This window comes from Aquarana catesbeiana, linkage group LG03 (assembly GCF_042186555.1).
Source record: "Aquarana catesbeiana isolate 2022-GZ linkage group LG03, ASM4218655v1, whole genome shotgun sequence".
Taxonomy (NCBI): Eukaryota; Metazoa; Chordata; class Amphibia; order Anura; family Ranidae; genus Aquarana; species Aquarana catesbeiana.
The window spans coordinates 389,471,566-389,493,928 of NC_133326.1; the positions used below are offsets into that span (position 1 = coordinate 389,471,566).

General features: G+C 43.4%; 1 protein-coding gene across 1 annotated transcript in view; it reads left to right on the forward strand.

Moving 5' to 3' along the window:
• The first annotated feature begins 12,747 nt into the window (after positions 1-12,747).
• Positions 12,748-22,363, forward strand: part of MAT2B (methionine adenosyltransferase 2 non-catalytic beta subunit) — a 113,083-nt gene continuing 103,467 nt past the window's right edge. The window contains exon 1 of the mRNA XM_073620697.1: positions 12,748-12,893. Within this exon, the coding sequence (XP_073476798.1) occupies positions 12,864-12,893 (30 nt within the window). The 5' untranslated portion in view covers positions 12,748-12,863. The remainder of the gene's footprint in view (positions 12,894-22,363) is intronic.

The window sequence follows — 22,363 nt, forward strand, 5'->3', positions numbered from 1 at the left end:
CCAATTTTCACAATAGAAAGAAGTTCAAAATTAAGCAATTTATCAATTGTTATACAACAAGAGCTATATATATATGCTCTGTTGTCCACGTAACAAAATATACATAGATAAGACTAAAAGACAACTTTGTATAAGAATTGGTGAACACATTGCAAGTATAAACAAGGATGATGATTGCCCTCTGGTATTACACTTTACTCAGTTTCATCTAGGTAATCAAAAGGGGTTAACGGTGAAGGGTATTTATGTTCTGAACCAACCTTTGAGAAGGGGTGATTTTGATACCATCCTGTTACAGAAGGAGAAAATGTGGATTTATAACCTGGGTTCTTTAATTCAACAAGGCTTGAACAATGAATGCAATTTGCAACCATTTCTGGAGGCATAGTAAATTCCATTTATTAAACTGCTTTATGAGCGTTAGCAATATTTTAAGACATTTTGTCTGTTCAAATGTCTTAATATAATTATTATTTACTAACACTTAATAAAGACACTTATTTACTAATGAGTTTATTCAAACATCTTCCTTATTCTTTATTTTTTGCTATCATTTTTACCTTATTCAAAACATTTTCTCTCTTTCCTGCTTTTCCATTATAAAGTAGGGGAGGGTAAAGGTTTAGCTAAATGGGATTACCTCCCCTTTCCCTGCATTGGAGAGAAATAGACAGCGGCCAGGTGCACTCAATGGTATTTTTTAATGCATTGCTTTCAACGAGCTGAATGATCTATGAAGGAGAATGACTGTGAGACCCCCAGTGGTTAGGAAGGGCTATTGCACTTCAGCAATGGATATTTAAGTAATTCACAACTGACTCCTCCTTGCTCTGAAGAAGTTAGCAGCAGTGGCGGTGCATCCATAAGGGCGCACGGGCGCTGCCCCCTCTCTCCAGCCACCCCTCTATGCCCAATGGATAGATTCATGCATTGCATGAATCTATCCATGGCCGCTGCTGCCACCCCCTATTCAGGCGCCGGGTGCCTAAATTACAGCGGGGGTATTTTTTTTTTTTGAAGCACCTGATTAGAGCCATAGGCTCTAATAGGCATCAAAAAAGGTAAACAGCGAGCACCATGCTTGGCGCTCGCAGTTCACCCAGCTGTGTTAGAAAAGCGAATTAATATTTGCTTTCCTAACACTAAACTGCCTCTCTGCCAATCAGGTGTTCGGGTCTGTTACCTGTCAACTGATTGGTTGAAAAGACAGGCGCCGCTATTGAACACCTATCAGGAGGAGAGGATGGGAGATGTGGAAGGCAGGAGATGCATGAAGGACCCCGCTCGTCACCGTCATCCGCTGCCCCACCAAGACAGGGTAACTGCCGACGGTGAGCGGGGGGGGTCACACTGCCGGCATTTAAGGGCACACTGGCAGTATTTGATGGGCACACTGGTAGCATTTAATGGGCACACTGGCAGCATATGATGGGCACACTGGTAGCCTTTGATGGCACAGTGGCTGCAATTGATTTTTTTCTTTCAAAAATTTTTTGCGCCCCCCCCCCAAAAATTGTGAGCACCAGCCGCCACTGGTTAGCAGTGAATGGCAAACAAAACACATCAGCGTGATGTCAGCACGCACGTAACGTCAGTGGGTTTGCAGCCTCTTTCTCCCTTGCTTTCAACTCTCCGTCTCCACCTTTCTCCTCCTTTACGGATGAACTTTATTCCAGGAATTTAGCCTCAAGTTGGCGACTCCCCCCAGATTGGTGTACAGCAAACACACTCCCCCTTTTTGGTCTCTATAGTAATGTTTGGACTGTTATGCTCTTTTCTGTTATGTCATTTTTCTTTGACAATGAAGTCCTTTCCAATCCTAGATAATCAGACCAATTAGTAGTGTGCCTGACTCAATGAATGGGTGCGAGCACAGCTGCGATTTCCTTACCATGACAACGTTGTCTTTTTAATATTGTTGGATGGGCATTCACTGAATTTTTGCTACTTTGTGATATTGATGGTGCATTTTTCTATAACAAAATATTTTTATTCAACCGTGGTGTGCCACTAAGGTGACCTTCTTGGTAGGCCATCCTCCTTTTGTTTATGCATAGTTTGGTCGCATGGACTGCACCATATATGCAATGCCTATGCGGTGCTTGGTTAAGATAATTTATTACATGAACATATACTATTTGACAGTTCAAGCAGTAGATCCAGGCTACGCAATTGGAATTTTTCAAAGGTGGCCGCTCTGTATGTAGCTTCTGACAGGCTGCACATAAGAAGCCCAGTATCTCCAGAACTATGGGTGGCAGGAGCCCCAAATGTTGACCAGTGGTGGGGTAGGACTTTGGCTACCTAACACCCCCCCCCCCCAGCTCAATCATTTTTTTTTTATATATGTTGATGGCAGGTGAGGCTCTGTCTCACCTGCCTCCCCTGACTGCAAGTCCTTCCCATCCTTGTATCAGATATACAGAGCATTTTGATGTTTTACAGTACATAACTTAAAGAAGAACTTCACCCTAAATAGAAAGACCTGCTTTTAAGAATCCCCCTCCTATAACATTATTGGCACTTTTTTTTTTGGGGGGGGGGGGGGGCAGGTAGGGTTTCCATCTTTCCTTCAAGCCTATTGGATTACAATGTTTATGTATTTATGTACAACAACTACATCAGTAAAGTATTCAGTAGAGATATATTCTTCAGCCAGTAGATGGCAGTGTTTATACGTTTGTAGCCGCATCTATGGTATGCTCTATGTCTTTTCCCTGAATACTGTTTCCTGCTGCAATTAAGCAGCAAGGGCCATGTGGACTGTGCACCGATTGTTCTGTAGGTCTATATACAGATTTTCTAACAGGTCCATGCCCTGTTTGGAAGGGGAGGTGTTTACCATCCCCCAGTTTTTACCATCCCCCACATCTATTGTTGGAAACCCTCAACCCACTTATTTACCTTTCCTGGTTTTTAGATATAACTGCCAATCCTACCTTTATCATTCAAAAACCCCATCAATATAGGAGCATCCTTCCTTGTCAGGGGGAAAAGAAGTCAGCCCCCACGGGCTCCCCAGGCTTCACTCCCATTAAGCCGGTCATTGACGCCTTATAGGTACAGTTTTAGATATTTAATTATGTTTTTTTATGTTTTTTCTTTTCCTTGGGGTTTTTTTTTCCTTTGTATATATTTCAAATTTAGGAACTAGTTACATTATAGAATATATGGGTACTTTGTTATAGGTGCTCGTCCTGTTCCTCTCTCTCTTTCTTTCCCACAATGTGCCATAGTGCATGTAACAAGCTGTATTGGAATACATTTTGTAGATTTATCAATTGATCATTAAAAGTGATGTAAATTAGATGTGATATAATTTATTAATAATGTTGAAATATACAATGAACGTAAATATTTTTCTTGTTATGCGTTTTCTATGTGAACTTTTGTGTTAATAATATGTATATCATTACAGCATATAGATAATCTGTGTTATAATCCAAGGCCCTGATGAAGCGAGTTATCCCTCAAAACGCGTAGGACATATACCCAGATTTTCCAGTAGGCATAACAACATCCTGGACAACCTTACTGTAGCTGTTTTTAACTAGTTCTTTTAGAACCTTTTTATAATCAATTACGTGTATGTATAGAATAAAGATAGGTTTGTTTTTTCATAAATCTCTATGATCTGTGTTTTCATTAGACCTTGCAAGGTACATGAAAAAGTCCCACCCGACTTTGTTCTAATATGGTATATGTCTAATTTGGTATAGTACCTTAGTAAGGTCATAATTGTCTTACACTCGTCCCCCCGTACCGCTTAACTACCTGTTTTAACAGCACCTCCCGGCGATCACGTGACTCCCGACTCTCTCATCTCCACACCTGACAGCTCAAGCGAGCGGGGCCGAGATTCCCCCCCTGAGGTCAGCTGGGGATACGAGGAGGAGGGGTAGTGAAAGGCGGGAGTCATGTGATCGCTAGGAGGCGCTGTTAAAACTGGTAGAAATTGGCTTTTTTTTTTTAATAAAGCACAGGCACTATGACACAGGTTATTATCTAACAGAGGGGATGATATAAAGATCAGATAGTTTTGTAGCTGCAGGGAGAGGAGAAAAATCAGCGCTAGTGAGAGCTGACAGGCAGGGAGGGGAGCAGAGTGGGGAGGAGGAGGACAGAGGGAGACACAGGAGAGCTGCAAATACCCTGTTTCCCCGAAAATAAGACCTAGCGTGATTGTCGGTGATGGCTGCAATATAAGCCCTACACCCTAAATAAGCCCTAGTTAAAGTCCTTGTAGGCCTTCTTTTCAGGGAAACACGGGAGGGCTTATTTGGGGGGTAGGGTTTATATTGCAGCCATCACCGTCAATCATGCTAGGTCTTATTTTCGGGGAAACAGGGTAGCAGCTGCTGGCCAAGGCACGTAAGCTGACCACGGTGTCAGGGCTCAGCAGCCATGATAAACCATAGACAGTTTACAGAGGGGAGGGTATAGCCAGGCAGGTATTTCAGTTGATACAAGGGGCCAAACAACACAGCACAAGCACTGTGCTGTATAACATGCTTAAAGAGGAAGTAAACTCAGGTTTTTTTTTCTTCCCTGCAAAGTAAAGGTAAAATGTGCTAGTATGCATCACATACTAGCACATTATGTGACACTTACCTGCAAACGAAGCCCTCATTGTCACCGCTGCAGGCCGCATCCATCTTCACCCGTCTTGCTTCCGGGGCCGCGGACTCCAGCTGTGTGAGTGGCCGGAGCCGTGTGACATCACTCCTGCACATGAGCGCAGCACACACTCCTGAAGAAATGTCATGGGCGGCCGTGCCTTGAGAAAGCATGTGCCGATGACATCGTTAAGGAGATATTTACAGTACCTATAGGTGAGCCTATAATAAGGCTTACCTATAGGTACAAATCATACAGGAGGGTATACAACTTTTTTTTTTTTTTTTTTTAAGTTAAACACTTAAAGTTAAAAACAAAAATTTATTTACATGGGAGTTTCTTAAATAATTTGTAGTGTTGAATTGTCTAAATGTAAAAAGGTTGGTGTGTAACTTTTTTTTTTTTTCTTATGTAGCAGTTTATCTGGAGGGGTTAAGTTACACAGAGTTTGGAGTTAATATACGAATTTGTTTACTGGCATTGTTTGTGAATTATGCTCACAGGACGTTTTTACAGTTGTTAGGGGCATCTGACTTTTTTTTAACTGCCTCTAAACGCCCCTTCATGATAGCCTATGTGCCCATGCACACATAAACTGTCAGAGGCATTTGGAGGCATAAGCGTTTAGGGGCAGCAAAAAAAAAATAAAAAATATGACAGCCAGTGTGTCCAGGAGCAGAGACTGTTGAGCTATAACAAAGAAACGCGCCCAAAAACTATGTGTAGCGCTGACAAATTTTTGCCTGTTTCCTTCATTTCATGTAATGTAAAAGTATGGACAATGCAGTCTTTGGTATTTGGCACCATCTAGTGGCTAAAATGTGAAATTGACTTTATTTTAATTTTTTTTTCAAGTGCAATTAGGAATGTTACAGGAAGTGACTGTTTGTTTACATTTTACAAAGAATTGACCTCCCATGGACACTCAGCACTGAACTGCATGCTGGGTAGTTATAAAAGGCTCAGCGTGGCCATTTTCTTTTTCTTGTTCCTGGGACGCATGGCCGGCCAGCAGGGCTCTGTGGGTGTGTGTGTGTCCCAAAGAGTTGCGGCCTACCTCGTGTGGAGCGGAACAGCCAGCGATCCTGCCTTACATCACAGCGCGCTGGAGCAGCAGTGTGATCATTCCAGAGACCCTTAAAGAAGGTATCCGAGGACTCCTGGTCGTCTGTGAGCAGCCCTTTGATCCTGCCTTACATCACAGCATGCTGGAGCAGCAGTGTGATCGTTCCAGAGACCCTTGAAGGAGGTAACCGAGGACTCCTGGTCGTCTGAGACGGAACATCGTGACGGCGTGGCCGCACCGAACGAACTGAGATACTGTGGAGCGGAGGCATCCATATGTCTGGACCTAGATTGGTGTGAGGGCTGATGTCCAGAATGTTTGTACCACACCTTTTCACACTTAGACTGTAAAAACGGTGTTGCTGGGACCTGTAGTCCCACACAGAGGAGATCTTAGCAAAAGGACTGAGTTTGAACAGGCCTCAAGCCTATCCTTCACTGTACTACTGACACTGTATTACTAAAAGCCAAATTGCACCGGAGGCAGTTGCAGGTGTACTGCACTACAAGAATAGTTCTAGCATTCGTTTTCCTTTGACCTTTGTTTGTTCAACTGTCGGATTACAATTGGTACCACACAAATAGCTAGCAGAAGACAGAAGCATGCTGGAAGTGGGAAGGTGCCCAGAGTTAAGGCGTTTGTACTCTGAGCATTAGTCCCACTTGGAAACGCACTTCCAGGGGTCATCTAGGACAACCCTATGTGTACAGATTGTTGTGAATACCTATTGGGCTGTTGCATTACGTTTGTGTGACAGTGCAAATACTGTAATTACTATTTTATACCAATTCCAGTAAAAGTACTGTCTTTCTGGGAAATCTTCCAGGACGGCACACCTGAGAGATGAGAGGCTCCTCCCCACAGGAAACACAATCAATCAACAGCTGTTTTAAGTCCACACCCTTCCCCCTGATCCTCAGTTTGTAGAGAAGTAACTCCTGAACCTGGTTCACAAGGGAAATCATTCCTCATAGGCACTCACCTTCTAGTGTTCTAAAATTTTCCCTCCTCCAACGGGTGGGAAGTAGGCCTGCCGTCCTGGAAGATTTCCCAGAAAGACAGTTACCGGTAAGTAACTAGTACTTTTCTCAAGTCATCTTCCAGGACGGCACACCTGAGAGGATAATCAAGTACCTCAGGCCTACCTTAGGGTGGGACCACTGCAAGACCCTCTTGGCGAACCTCGGTTCTGCAGTAAGCTTTACCTTTACTCCATATGCTTGATGAAGGTATCTTAGCTGGATCATGCGGCTGATCTGCCGGTCTACTCCACCGGTGTCCCTGCCTTCTCTGTTTCGGATGCAGGATCTAGGTGGAGTGGGCTCTTAAAGATGGAATCAGAAAACATGTTAAACTTGTAGGTTATCAATGTTGCCTGTCACACATCTACCAACAATGGCCTATTCTGCCTATAGGTGCTGTTTAGAACCACTAAAAAGATTAATCGGAGACCTGTGTTTTAAGACAAGGACACTACATTGATCCATAAGGGGGCCTGTCTTAACACAACCCTGTCCAGGGAAATAAAACTGCCAAAAAAGGGGGGCCCCTGACAGACAACCCCTTTTTGTTCATTTTTATCTTTACGTCAGCAAAGACTGGAGGGAAACCTACTTAAGGGAAATAGATTAACAAAAAAACTTAATCCCTGGGTTTAAGGCATGCCCAATCTATAGTTTTACTTACGCCTGAGAGCCTACTCAGGAGACTAACATCTATAGCAGGAGAAGAACACTCATATTGCTACATCTAGTTTTGCTAGAAGGGCAAAATGAAGGCCATGCACCGAGCTGTAACCTATTTGGTCGGGTATACATGTTTATACTTCATCTTCAGGCCATAAAACTCCTCTGAACCGAACTTCCTAAGTTCTTATTAAACAGGGCGATTCATTATCGCCTTCCTCCAGTGACCCATAACTCTACTGGGCTTCAACCCTAGGAAATGGCTCTGGCATCCCGGAATGTAAGGGGGTCGAGGCTTTCTGACATGTGACATCTGCAGCCAGAACTCCTGGCCCTTCCACGGAAGAGAAGGCTGAAATACAAAAAGGTGATACATGTATTATTAATATCACAAATAAAAAAAAAAAAAATCATAGATTGTGGACATAGCACAATAGATTTAGACAGAAAGGACACAAGCATAGACAACAACGTTGTGCATCTGAGTGTGACTAGCTAAACCAAAATATCAAATATGGGAAGAGACCCAAATCTAAACCTCACAGTCTGGTTTTCTGATGTGCGGCCAATATGTAAGCATTAAGACACAAACACACCTTAAATGCTGCGCATTTCTGAAGTGCAGCTAGCTAGGTCATAACTGGTAAATACAGAAAGGACGGGAACCCCCTTTTACAGTGGTGTTTTACTGATGTACAGCAAAACAAGGCTATAAAGAGAAGACAGAAAGACCCAAACTTCTATGTTGCGTATTTATGACGAACCACCAAGTACAGTTATAAGACAATCCTTCCTGTTATGCAGTTCTGTAGTGCAGTTACATAGAACCAACAGAGAAAGAACACAAGCAACCTACAGCATTGTGTTTTTCTGAAGTGCCATAAGGTAAGGCAATATGAAACAGAAAGCACCAACAAGCTTCAATGTTGAGTATTTCTGCTGTGCAGCAACATAAAAACAAACAACAGACAGCCTTTACAGCTGCGATCTTTCTGGTCTACTGCAAAATAAGGCAATAACTCCACAATGAGTATTCCTGCTGCGTTGCAAAACCTGAACCAGAAGGGACAGATAAGCTTAGGGTTCCCACACCCGTGCGACCCAACCTACCACTTGGGACTGCAAGACGCATGAGAAGTCATATATTATGGCTTCCAAAGGGTACCATTCGTGACTGTGCGACTCCAGGTCGCAGCGTCTCCAGCAGTCCCTGCTTACGGAACCACAGACCTCAAGATTACACAGGTCGCAGGAAAAGCAGTTTTCAGGTCGAACAAACAAGGGGTCCCCATGCTGTGGCTCCCTGGGAGGAGTGCAGCCAACAACCCCCTACTGTGTATACCTAAGAAACAGCAAGGAAGATCAATGAGAAACACCACTTACTGCTGTGCCTTTCTGATATACGGACGATAAGGCAGTAAATATAGGACATACAGGACACAAACAATGTTCAATCTTTGTGTATGTCTGATGTGTAGCATATACCAATACTGAGCAGAGATGTCATCACCCTCAACGTATCTCCCTGCTGAGCAGCAAAAACAAATCAGAAAAAGACAAACAACCTTCACTGTTGTATCCTTTCTGATATGCAGCCAATAAGGCAGTAAATGAAAGACATAAAGGACAGACAACCTTCAATCTTGTATGTGTCTGATGTGCAACAACAATTTTGAATAGAGATAGCACATCCATATTCAAGTGATTTGGCATGTGACTCAACATGTCAAATCGCATGCCTAAAATTGGCAGCCATTGCCGTTAATAGCACTGTCTGAATCAGCACTGGCCACTTTGTGGTGCTGCACTGATTACCAATGGCAGTATGTGTACGACCCATGGCACAGGTTCAATTTGTATTTTCCAACAAAATCAGAACCATCCATCTTTACTGCTACCTTTCTGATAAGCAACCAATAAGGCAGTAATACAGGACCCACAGACAAACCTCAATCGTGTATATCTCTAATGTGCAACAATCTAACAATTCTGAATAGAGATAGCACATCCATATTGAAGCGATTTGGGATGCGACTCACATGTCAAATCGAATGCCTAAAATCAGCAGCTATTGCCGTTAATAGCACTGTCTGAATCAGCACGACGCCACCTTGTGGTACTGTACCGATTACCAAAGGCAGTATATGTACTACCCCTGCCATCAATCTTTCCTGCTGCCTTTCTGATAAGCAACCAATAAGGCAGTAATACAGGACACAAAAACCCCACAGACAGACCCCAATCTTGTGTAGGTCTGATGTGCAGCAATATAACAATTATGAGCAGAAATGTCATCACCAGACTCAATGATGTGCGTTTCTGGCGTGCGGCACAAAACCAGAAAGTACAGACCACCTTCCCTGTTGTATTTTCTGATCTGTAGCCAAACAAAGCAGTACCTTTAGGATATAAAGGACACCCAACAAGCTTCAGCAGAGATGTCACAAATCTCAATGTGTACTTTAGTTGTGCCACCAAACACCCCAGCAAGGACAAACCTTCACTACTGAGGTCTACTGGTGAGCAGCCAAGAAGGAGTCATGGTGTATCCCTTTATGAAATAACCAAACAGGGGCAATTTATTTCATAGGCATAGCCTGGGCTGTAGATACTAATCCTTCACCACCAGTGAAGGAACCAATCCTAAAACGGTTGGACACCTTACTATAGTAGCTGTTGTTCTACCTTACCTCCGTAGATTGAGCAAACGCTAGCCAGCTCATAAACGGGCAGGGCTGATCAGTAACTAAAGTCTCAATGAGCCCAGCCCTAGAGACCAATATAAGACCTCTAAAAAGGGTGGTTACCAATTTAGCCTGGAGGTAACTAGCCACCTGCAGCCCTTAAAGAAGCAATCATATAGCCATCTAGCTCTTGCATATGTTTGCACAGAAAATCCTTAATCAAAGGATATAGGAAAAACAATTTATGGTAAATCACTTTTAGATCTGTCACTGAGTGGACTGTAGCCCAAACCAACAAAAAAGTTTTTTCTTACCCCCTGCATTAAAATATAACCACAATGTAAGAGTGGAGTGGGAGGTTGGAGATTATGAAAAGTTACCCATAGCAAGCAACCCCCAAAAGGAGGATCTGTCACAAGGGAACCCCTACTGTGCCACACAGAAGCTTGGTCCCTGCCACATTGTTGAAAGTTAGGTCAGCTTTTAAGCATCTTGGAGCAACTTTAAGCAGATTCCTAGCAGCTGGGCTAATAGGGCTAGATAACCTAGTGCACCTGCTGAGCAAGGGAGCTTACTCCTGAATCCTTCAACCATTGCACCATTAATAACTTGTTCAGTGGTATACCTGGCCAGTAAGGAACTCTTTGTTCTACCAGGTCACCCTCTTTGCTGTATTCACCCCTACTAATGTACCACAACCGGGTATGTAGGGAGAGGCTGGCAACCTACTGTTGTGATAACCACAGTGTCTCTGCTATAAGAGGAAGCTGTGGCTGGTGGTTTTTAGCAGTAGCTTCTGGGCTATTTTGTTATGGAGACCCCAGGTCCTGCACTGCACCACTCAGTAGATACAGGTGGAAGGGGAAAAAATGCCTTACCTACCTCTTTCCCATCTGAGGTGGTTTAGGCACACTCGCTCCTCTGCACCACTTGTCCACCATACAGCATCTCTGATGTAGGAGGGAGCTGTGGCTGGTGTCTTTAGCAAAAGCTTCTGGGCTATTTGAATCCAGACCCCAGGGGAGATTATCTCAAATGCCCAGAAACTATCTGGCTGGGATTGGGGATTTTTGACTCACCGTTGTCGTCTTCCCCTTTTGCCACAGCCACCGGGCTTGCTTTTCCATCCTTATGGTCCACACGCAAGGAGGATAGCCGCCAAAGTGCGCCCCCCCCCCCCACAACTGCTGTCCCTTTAGGAAGCTGCAAGGTTAGGCTGTGTCCTGCACTGTCCAGTCAGTATATACACATGGGGGGGGGGGGGGGGCGGCAATGCCGTATGTTCCTCATTCCCATCTGAGGTGGTTTAGGCAGACATTCACCATAGTAAACTGGTGCCTCCTCGAAAGGAGGATGTGGGCGCCTGCTCCTGCTGACTCTCAGCCTTCCCTTCTGGGTAAGAACGCGGGTCGTTCAGGCGGTGCCCTTCCCAGCAGCCCACGCGAGCTACCAGGGACCCAGGAGTCAGGGGATACGATCCCCCTGGAAAGAACCGACGGCCAGCACTCCCGTCTGAACGGACGTCCGGACAGGTAAGGGGGGGGGGGGAGACAGGATAAAGGCCCCTGAAGTTCTGGGGACACCACTGTACCCAGGGGCCTTCAGCTCTCAGGGGGGCTTTCCCAGTTTCTACTGCCCCCCCTGAGGAAAGGATAGGGGAACCCCCCGGGAAGGATAAATATATCCCGCCAGACCCAGAGGCTTCCCAGGCATTTGGTCCGGCTCCCAGGGGGAGACCACCAGCCCCAGGCTTCGGTCATTTGGAAACAAACAGTTTCGCCGTGTAGGGAGAAACACAATCAAAAACTGAGGATCAGGGGGAAGGGTGTGGACTTAAAACAGCTGTTGATTGATTATGTTTCCTGTGGGGAGGAGCCTCTCATCTCTCAGGTGTGCCGTCCTGGAAGATGACTTGAGAAAAGTATGTTCCTGGTTAAGTAGAATTGTTGTGGAGTGTTCTTCTTATTTTCAGCAGGTGAAGCAGCGAATGCCCAGATAATAACAAAGGTATACTATTGTTATAGTGCACATTGTGGGGTTATCCTTTACTATTAGTTTCACACTAAGACTGCACCACAGCTGTGTCAAGGTGACGGAGACAAGTTATGGGGGGGGTTGTAAAGCAGAGTACAGGCCCAATCAAAATACCACCAGCTCCTTTGGGGGTCAGTGCTACATACGCTAAACGCTGTAACAAGCTATTAGCCACGTTTTGCCATTATAGAAAGTGTTTTTACTGAAAAAAAAACAACCGCGAAAAAAACGCTCATAAACGCTATTCAAAAACGCGGCTAACGGTGCGTTTTTAACACTGCTTTTTCCCGGCAGCAGCACTGGCATTTTTTAAATGTCCTGTGTGCATGAGGCCTTAATTTGCATTTAATATATTTAAAGAATAATAGTAGAACAAAAAAATATTATTATTCGTATGTGCAGTTATTGACATTATTAAATTAGCACTTGTTACTTAAATAGTGAGGCGACATTTTACTCCATTATTGGTCAAATGAAATGAATTCTCCACCCCTGACAAGAGAAGATTTACATCTGCAGAAGTAGGAATGTCTAAAACTGTTATTAGTTAATTAAAGCAAGGCTTAAATTTGGCTAGCTGCTACTTAGCTAAACAACAAGCTGTCATTGTCTGATTGAAATAATCATGAGCTTGAATTAAACAGCCGCCCTGTGCAAAGGGCAGCTGGTGTTTCCTCATTCCATGTGCTCACTACTGAAAAGACAAAGACCGGAGCAGAGCTCTGCAGCTTCCCCAGCCGCCTTCTCACTGCTATATTCTTAGTACACTGCCACAAAATGCCTGAAATATTGATGGAAATAGAGGAGGTAAGGCACTGCCTTGAGGGATTTTGCTGGGGGTGGAAATCAATGTATCATGGATAACAGTTGTTAGCATTTTGCCTTGTAGTTACAGAGCTATGGCTGAACTTAAGGGCGTCTTTGGAAAGGGACTTCCTATTTCCTATGAACCTGCCAGTGCTTGTGTTTTTATTTCTTACTAGATGTTGTTGGATAAACTTTTAGTGTAAACCATGTAAAATAAGCCCCCTCTGCACTACACGTATTGCTACATACAACAGTTAATGTATATGGCTTATCGTCAAGTCTTGGGGGGGTTGCTATTTTAATCGTATGCTTAAAACATCTTCTCTGCAGTAATACACACAAACCTCTGTTTACAAGCAGTGGGGTATAGTGAAGTTGGCCATACCTTGGTGGATTTTTGTACGAATGATTGTATGTAAAATGTCAGTATATTTGTCAGAATATTTCACATTTGATTTTGGCATGAATGGAATTTCCCAAAATAGAATTTCAATATACTGTATTATAACTTTTATTTATTTTTGTCTTCATTGCATTTAAATATAAATCACTGATTTGACCCCATCAACAATTAGAAAAATCAAACAAATGTTCCAATAATATATATTAAAAAAAAAAAAAAAATTCCAAATGATTTACTACCCATGCAAGGCCATCTTTACTTGCTATGTTTTAAATATCTTTACACGCACTGTTATGCATAAATATCTGTTTACAATGCAATCTTATTAAGTGTGTGTGTGTGTGGGGTGTTTTTTTTTTTTTTCTCTTGGTATAAAAGACTTGAGCAGATGGACTTTGGAGCAGTTGTACATGGCAACCAATTGGCTTCAAGATATTGTTTAAAGTGATATTAAAGGCAGTAAAAAAAAAAAAAACTTGTTCTGTTTATACTTTCCTGCTCTGTGTAATGGTTTTGCACAGAAAAGCCACGATCCTCCTCTTCTCAGGTCTCCTGCCGAGTGCCCACATAGCAAGCAGCTTGCTCCTGAGCCACTGCTCTGTGTGTCAATTCACACCAGGTTTGACCCTGCCACTGCTCTCTCCTCATTGGCTCACTGGCTGTAATTGACAGTAGCAGGAGCCAATGGCTCCCACTGCTGTCTCAGACAATAAGAAGGGAGAGCCAAGGCTCCCGTGCACAGCGCTGGAGGAAGATTGGGCTTAGGTAAGTATTAGGGGGTGCTGCTGCACACAAAATGTTTTTTTACTTTCATGCATGAAAGTTAAAATGCCTTGATCCTTTACAACCACTTCAATATAACAAGCTGATGCTAATAGCCGATTGGTTACTATGCATACACACTTGCTACAGTTGTAGTTTAATTTTTATTGGTAATTACAATGCACATACAAAGTTTTAAAGTGTACACTAAAGGTAAAACTTTGTTTTCATTTTTGGTAGAGTAAGTTATAACCCCATCGTGTTTTATTTATTTTTTTTAACTTTTGCCATCTGTGTTCCATTATAGAGATGCCCTTCACTTCCTGTTCCATAGCCAAAACAAAAAGTGAGAGTAAATTGCTCCAAAGTGAGGGAATTCCAGTGTGTCACCAGAACTAGTGTTCCCATTGGAAGATTTCTCCTCTATAAGACCCCTTTCATACTGGGGACAGGGGTGTGTCAGCGCTAAAGCGCCGCTCATTTTAGCTGCGCCTTTTGGCCGCTAGCAGGGCGCTTTTAACCCCAAAGAAGGGGTTAAAAGCGCCCATGTTGTGGCACTTCCGAAGTGCTTTTAAGGCGTTTTGGAAGCGCTGCCCGTTCATTTCAATGGGCAGGGCATTTTGGGAGCACTAAATACAGCGCTGCCAAACTGCCCCAAAGATGCTGCTTGCAGGACTTTTCCTAACGTCCTGCAAGCGCACCGCCCCAGTGTGAAAAGTCATACTGAAATGAATGGGAGGCGCTATTTCTAGAGCTAAAACGCCTAAAACCGTCTCTGTGTGAAAGGGGTGTTGCTGTTCTGATGTCAAACCAAATTTTGGGATTTTCTTTTACTTTCACCTTTGATGATAAATGTAAACAGGACAAATGGATCCCCATCCAAAATTGACCCAAAAAAAATTTGCATTTAGTGACCATTTAAAATCATAGTGGTGGTAAGCACTCCCGTCTTTTACATAGCTGTGTTCATTTACACTTGCAAGTGATCAGATATGTAGGAAATGTGTTTACAAGTCAGTTCCTGGGTTGAGCACAGTAACAAATTATCCTCCCTGTAGAGAAGATCATCCATAAAATACACAGGCAACAGCATGAGATAGCAAAACTTTTTCTAGGCACCATAAATACATATTTTTTAAGGTCGCTCGTCTATCTTCAGCTGAAAGAACAAGCATGTAACCATGTTTGTGCTAGAAAAAATGGCCATGGAATTCGTTTGCAAATAACTGACTTTATCTGCAAAAACTATTTTTCGCATAAGAAATGATAAACTCAAAATCGCGCTTTTTTTTTTTTTTTTTTTTTTTTTTCTCAGACTAGTGTGACCTTGGTGGTTTTCTGTTTTATCCAATTAGTTAGTTTGAAGTGATATGAAACCCTCATTTCCTTAACCACTTCCCGACCGGCGCACGCCGATGTACGTCGGCAGAATGGCACGGCTGGGCAAATGGACTTACAGGTACGTCCATTTGAATTCCCTGCCGTGCCATTGCGTGTGCGCCGGCCGGGAGACGCACACACAGCCCATCCCCCCTACAGTTAGAATCACTCCCCTAGGGCATACTTAACCCCTTCACTGCCAGTGTCATTTACACAGTAATCGGTGCATTTTTAATCGCACTGATCGCTGTATAAATGACAATGGTCCCAAAAATGTGTCAAATGTCTGCCATAATGTCGCAGTCACAATAAAGATCGCTGCCATTACTGGTAAAAAAAAAATTATTAATAAAAATGCCATAAAACTATCCCCTATTTTGTAAACGCTATAACTTTTGCGCAAACCAATGAAACGCTTATTGCGATTTTGTTTCCCCGACACCCCCCCCCCCCCAAAAAAAAAATTGTCGCTCTTATTTTGTTTATAGTGCAAAAAATAAAAATCGCAGAGGTGATCAAATACCACCAAAGAAAGCTCTATTTGTGGGGAAAAAAAGGACGTCAATTTTGTTTGAGAGCCATGTCGCACGATTGCGCAATTGTCAGTTAAAGTGACGCAGTGCCGTATCGCAAAAAGTGCTCTGGTCAGGAAGGGGGTAAAATTTTCCGGAGCTGAAGCTGTTAAGCACTTTCAGTAGCTGATTTAAATTGGAAGTCTAGGCTCTAACTAAAGCTGCCCATACATTGGTCACATTTTGAGGTGGATGGGAGAATCCTCGCGCTGATTTATTTTAGGTGATGACCAGCTGTCACTCATAAGCTTACTATGGGTCATTCGTTGTCGGCTGTTCCTCCTCTCCCCTGAAGCTGCCTTTGGGAGTGGATCATGTGACCAGACTGGACCGGAGCACCCTAAGAATAGCTGGATATAAACCTCTTCCTTCTACAGGGTGGTTCGTACAGTGGGGCAAAAAAGTATTTAGTCAGCCACCAATTGTACAAGTTTTCCCACTTAAAAAGATGAGAGGCCTGTAATTGTCATCATAGGTATACCTCAACTATGAGAGACAAAATGTGGAAACAAATCCAGACAATCACATTGTCTGATTTTTGAAAGAATTTATTTGTAAATTATGGTGGAAAATAAGTATTTTGTCAATATCAAAAGTTTATCTCAATACTTTGTTATATATCCTTTGTTGGCAATGACAGAGGTCAAACGTTTTCTGTAAGTCTTCACAAGGTTGTCACACACTGTTGCTGGTATGTTGGCCCATTCCTCCATGCAGATCTCCTCTAGAGCAGTGATGTTTTGGGGCTGTCACTGGGCAACACGGACTTTTAACTCCCTCCAAAGGTTTTCTATGGGGTTGAGATCTGGAGACTGGCTAGGCCACTCCAGGACCTTGAAATGCTTCTTACGAAGCCACTCCCTCGTTGCCCGGGCGGTGTGTTTGGGATCATTGTCATGCTGAAAGACCCAGCCATGTTTCATCTTCAATGCCCTTGCTGATGGGAGGAGGTTTGCACTCAGTCTCACGATACATGGCCCCATTCATTTTTTCATGTACACGGATCAGTCGTCCTGTTCCCTTTGCAGAGAAACAGCCCCAAAGCATGATATTGCCACCCCCATGCTTCACAGTAGGTATGGAGTTCTTTGGTTGCAACTCGGCATTCTCTCTCGTCCAAACACAACGAGTTGTGTTTCTACCAAACAGTTCTGCTTTGGTTTCATCTGACCATATGACTTTCTCCCAATCCTCTTCTGGATCACCCAAATGCTCTCTAGCAAACCTCAGACGGGCCCGGACATGTACTGGCTTAAGCAGGGGCACACGTCTGGCACTACAGGATCTGAGTCCCTGGCGGCGTAGTGTGTTACTGATGGTAGCCTTTGTTGCGTTGGTCCCAGCTCTCTGCAGGTCATTCACCATTCTTGTGATCATTTTGACCCTATGGGGTAAGATCTTGCGTGGAGCCCCTAGATCGAGGGAGATTATCAGTGGTCTTGTATGTCTTCCATTTTCTAATTATTGCTCCCACAGTTGATTTCTTCACACCAAGCTGCTTGCCTATTGCAGATTCAGTCTTCCCAGCCTGGTGCAGGGCTACAATTTTGTTTCTGGTGTCCTTCGACAGCTCTTTGGTCTTCACCATAGTGGAGTTTGGAGTGTGACTGTTTGTTTGAGGTTGTGGACAGGTGTCTTTTATACTGATAACAAGTTCAAACAGGTGCCATTAATACAAGTAATGAGTGGAGGACAGAGGAGCCTCTTAAAGAAGAAGATACAGGTCTGTGAGAGCCAGAAATCTTGTTTGTAGGTGACCAAATACTTATTTTCCACCATAATTTGCAAATAAGTTAGTTCAAAAATCAGACAATGTGATTGTCTGGATTTGTTTCCACATTTTGTCTCTCATAGTTGAGGTATACCTATGATGACAATTACAGGCTCTCCTCTTTTTTAAGTGGGAGAACTTGCACAATTGGCGGCTGACTAAATACTTATTTGCCCCACTGTATAGGAGTTAGGAGAGGGGTGGGAGTAGTTTTAAGCTTAGTTAGAGCATGGACTTCTATTTAAATCCATTACTGAGTATTCAACTTCCTCATATTTTAATCCTTGCCCATGTCCCAGTTGAAGCTGGTGCCATGATCTCTGCTCCAGGTTTCCTGGTTACTCCTATCTCTTGCAACATTCTATGGAGCCACCCTAATGTAGCAGTACCCCCATAGGGGCAGCTGAAATCTTGGATTGTCTGGCATTCACCTCTCAGACATAGAACAGTCTATATGCTTTGTTGTGTGTGGGGTGGTGTTTGTTTTTTTTTTTTTTTTTTTTTTTGGGATTGAATTTGGATGGGGTAAGGGAAATATGGGATGCCCAGTAGAATGGGTAGCACTTGCTTGGGACAATTATATACAGTCCAGTGTGTGTATATATACACTGCATTTCTCCTCCTGCACAATGCTTCCTTTCTAATCTTCAGGCACAGCTAGCATGAAGTGGTTAGGCCTGAGACTGGCTCAGCCAGGCCTTAGCAATTTCCATTTGCAGGCAGGGACTGCAGGCCCCTAAAGTGTAGCAAAATAGAAAGTCTCTGGTGCTAGCTGTCCTACATATGGCTACTGAGCCCAGTAACCCATCTTCAGGCCCTGCCAGCCCTCCTGGCTGCAGCTGCCTCTCTCCACTGCCCCTTTCACCACAGTCCACACTTCTGGTTCTGCACCCATCTCAGACTGCAAGCTCCCAGTCCTCTCAGGCATGTCTCCCCAGTCCTCCTGACTGTACCTCACTCACCACCCCTCCTAGCTGCGACCAGTTGTCCTCCCTGGAGCCTTTTAGCAGTGCTCTCTTGTGTCTCTGGGCTATGACCTATTCGTGTGTTCCTGAAGGTGGTCCCGACTGCACCGGAGCCCATGTCCAAAGTCACACCCCCCCCCCCCCCCCCGACTGGGAACCCCCCCAAAGGCCCCAACAGCTTCCGCACCCTCTCACTCCAGCTCTTCCACCTGACAACTCCTCCCCAGCTGGGCTGACCCTGGGTATTTAAGGAGGCCTGCCCCCTGCCAATCCAGGTTTGGGATTGGTTCCCCAAAACACCACAGGCAGCTCCACCTCGCCTTCTCTCTTTCTAGAACATTCCAGCAAACTCTAGAAAGAAGAGGGAGATCTCAGTGAGGCTGCCTGTGAGTCACCAGCTGCTACCCTGAACCACTCCCAGCCCAGATCAGATCAAAACAAACAGGCCTAAATTTACCTATCTCTAGCACCTACCTACCTAGAGGGTGCTACGCTTGCATGAGAGAACTAGAGTTATGTTTCTTTTCACTATGTGCCTCCCTTAAAACACATAACCTAGTAGCCTAGGTCGGCAAGGCACTCAACTGCTTCTCCCTCCACCTGCCCCTCTATTCTCCAAGCTAACAGAATTAGACTGTACCGTCCACTCTTAACTCTTTCCTGTGAAGACCAGATGTTCAGGGAAGCAGCACTGAGAGAGCAGGATCCGGCGGCTTTGACAGTTGTAAAATGAAAGTTCTGGGGTAAGAATTTTAACAAATAGTTTACTGGGGAATGTCTATTTTATTGTGCACAATACGGGGAACTAACTAAGCTTAATTAGAGTGGTTCAAGAATTGTATTTGTTCTAGTGTGTTAAACTGAAAAACACTGAGGGTTTAATTCTACTTTTGCTTAAAATGGAATTCCTATTTACACCAAATTAGCCTTAAACTGGTCCCCTCCCAACACCTATGCTAACTAACCTATGTAAGAAGAAACATCAGTATACTTGCCTATTTTCCGGCCATGTAGTCCGGTCACATGATTTCCCCTATATCAGCCAGCAGCAGCTGCAGGGGAGAGTAGAGAACGCTCTAACAGCTAGTAATGCCTGGAGTGGTGATGTCACCCATAAGCTTCATTGGCCCATTGATTGTCTGCACTGCCTCTTCTCCCCTGCAGCTGCCGCTGGCTGACACATGAGAGCCAGATTATGTGACTAGCCTGAAAAAAGGTAAGTATATACATCTTTCTTAAACAGGTTAGTTGGCATAGGTGTTAGGAGGGGGTGGGGGCAGTTTTAAGGCTAGTTAGGAGTAAGTTGGGATTCCATTTTATCCTCTTCACTCGACCTACTTGCAGCCGTTTTTATATTATTATTATTATTATTATTATTATTATTATTATTATTATTATTTATTAATTATTCAGGATTTATATAGCACTGACAGTTTACGCAGCGCTTCACAGCATTGCGGCAGACAGTACAATTACAATACAGTTCAATACAGGGGGAATCGGAGAGCCCTGCTCGTTAGAGCTTACAATCTAGGAGGGAGGGTCAAGTTATACGAAAGGGTAATAGCTGTGGGGGATGAGCTAATGGAGAAAATGGTGCAGTTGTTAGATGGAGGCAGGATAGGCTTCTCTGAAGAGGAAAGTTTTCAGGGATCGCCTAAAAGTGGATACGTTTGGGGACAGTCTGACAGATTGCGGTAGGGAATTCCAGATGGGCGAGGCTCGGGAGAAGTCCTGGAGGTGGATGTGGGAGGAGGTGATGAGGAAGCTAGAGAGCAGGAGGTCCTGGGACGGACAAATAGGGCGATTAGGTTGGTATTTTGAGACTAGGCTAGTGATGTAGGTGGGGGCAGAGTTGTGGATGGCTTTTATATAGGTTTTAATGCAGGGAGGTGGAGTAGCGTCCAGATCACATGACCTCCTCCCAGACCCATGTAATGTTAAGGAGTCAGGAAGATGTTGGCAGTCCAGCCTCAATGGCAACCTTAGCTCACCCCATAGATACAGTGGAGTGAGTAAGCATAGTCACCATATGAGAGTGTATAATTTCTCAGGATTGCCAAGTAAAAGGAATCTAGTGTAGTCACTTAATCTACGATATAAACAAGGCCAAGGATAAATCCAAGGAAAAAAATCCAAGCTTGCTTATTGCCCGCAAACAACCGAATCAACCTGTCTAACAGTATGCATTAAAAACAGGGGTTTAGTCTGTACCCATTTGAAAATGCATGCTTATATGCTCCTAACAAACAACCTACACCATTCCTCTCACATATATTACAAGTGATTAATACACACAAAATAGGAACAGTGATAATGTGTGGGGATTCGAACCAGGTCCTCCTCCCATTTCTAGATAAATCACCTTTTACACCATCCAAAATAACCTCTAGATTACCTTTTTCTCAACTTCTTTCCAAATACAATCTGGTAGATTCGTGGAGAGAAAGTAACCCAATGAAAAAGAAATTCACTTATTTCTCGCACCCTCATCAAACCTTCACCAGAATAGATCATATTTTTCTAACAATAGGAATGATACCAGAAATTATTGCATCAGATATAATTCCGATTCCGTGGTCTGACCATAATGCAGTATACACTACTATAGCCTCAGCCATACCAAAAGCGCATGACCCAACGTGGTACTTACCGGACATAATGCTCAAACACCCACTACATCAGATGGCCATTGAACAAGCTTTAAAGGAATACATATCAATTAATAATACAACAGACATCTCCCCAATAACACTGTGGGAAGCTCATAAGCCTGTCTTGCGTGGTACAATACAAAGACAAATGGCACTATTTAAACGGCAACGCAAAAATCTAGCAAAAAAACTAGAACTCAATTTTAATGCAGCCTACATATCATTTTCAAGATAATCCATCTCAGAGTACAAAATCTCATCTGGAAAAATCTAGATTGGAATACGATCTATTTCTCACTGAGTCAGTTGATAAATCCCTCAAACGTTCCAAACACAATTTCTACATGAATACAAACAAACCAGGTACATATTTGGCTCGGGCATTAAATTCAACTAACAAATCTTTCAAACCAATACGTTTGAAATTATCAAAAAATGTTTACACTTGTAATCCAGTTAAAATAGTCCATAAATTTCACTCACATCTCGCAACTTTATACAAGACAAACAATGAATTTAATCCTACAGAGGCTGAATCCTTCTTCTCAAAAATAACCTTACCTGAGTTATCTCAGAATCAAAAAAGCAGTTTGGATGAGCCTATAACTATAGATGAAGTTGCTAACGCCATAAAAGACCTAAAACTTAACAAAAGACCAGGCCCAGACGGCTACTCGGCTTTATACTATAAAACATTCTCAGAAATACTCTCTCCCATTCTCACAGGAACTTTTAACAAACTTCTAGATGGACATTCTTTTCGGCAAGAAACACTAATGGCAATTGTTTGTATGATCCCAAAACCCCTTTCTGATGATACTTCCTGTGTGAATTATCGGCCTATCTCTCTGTTAAACCTTGATATTAAATTATTAGCAAAAATAATAGCAAAACGCCTCAATAGCATTATAGGAAAATTAATACATAGAGATCAAGTAGGCTTCATGCCAAATAGACAGGCAG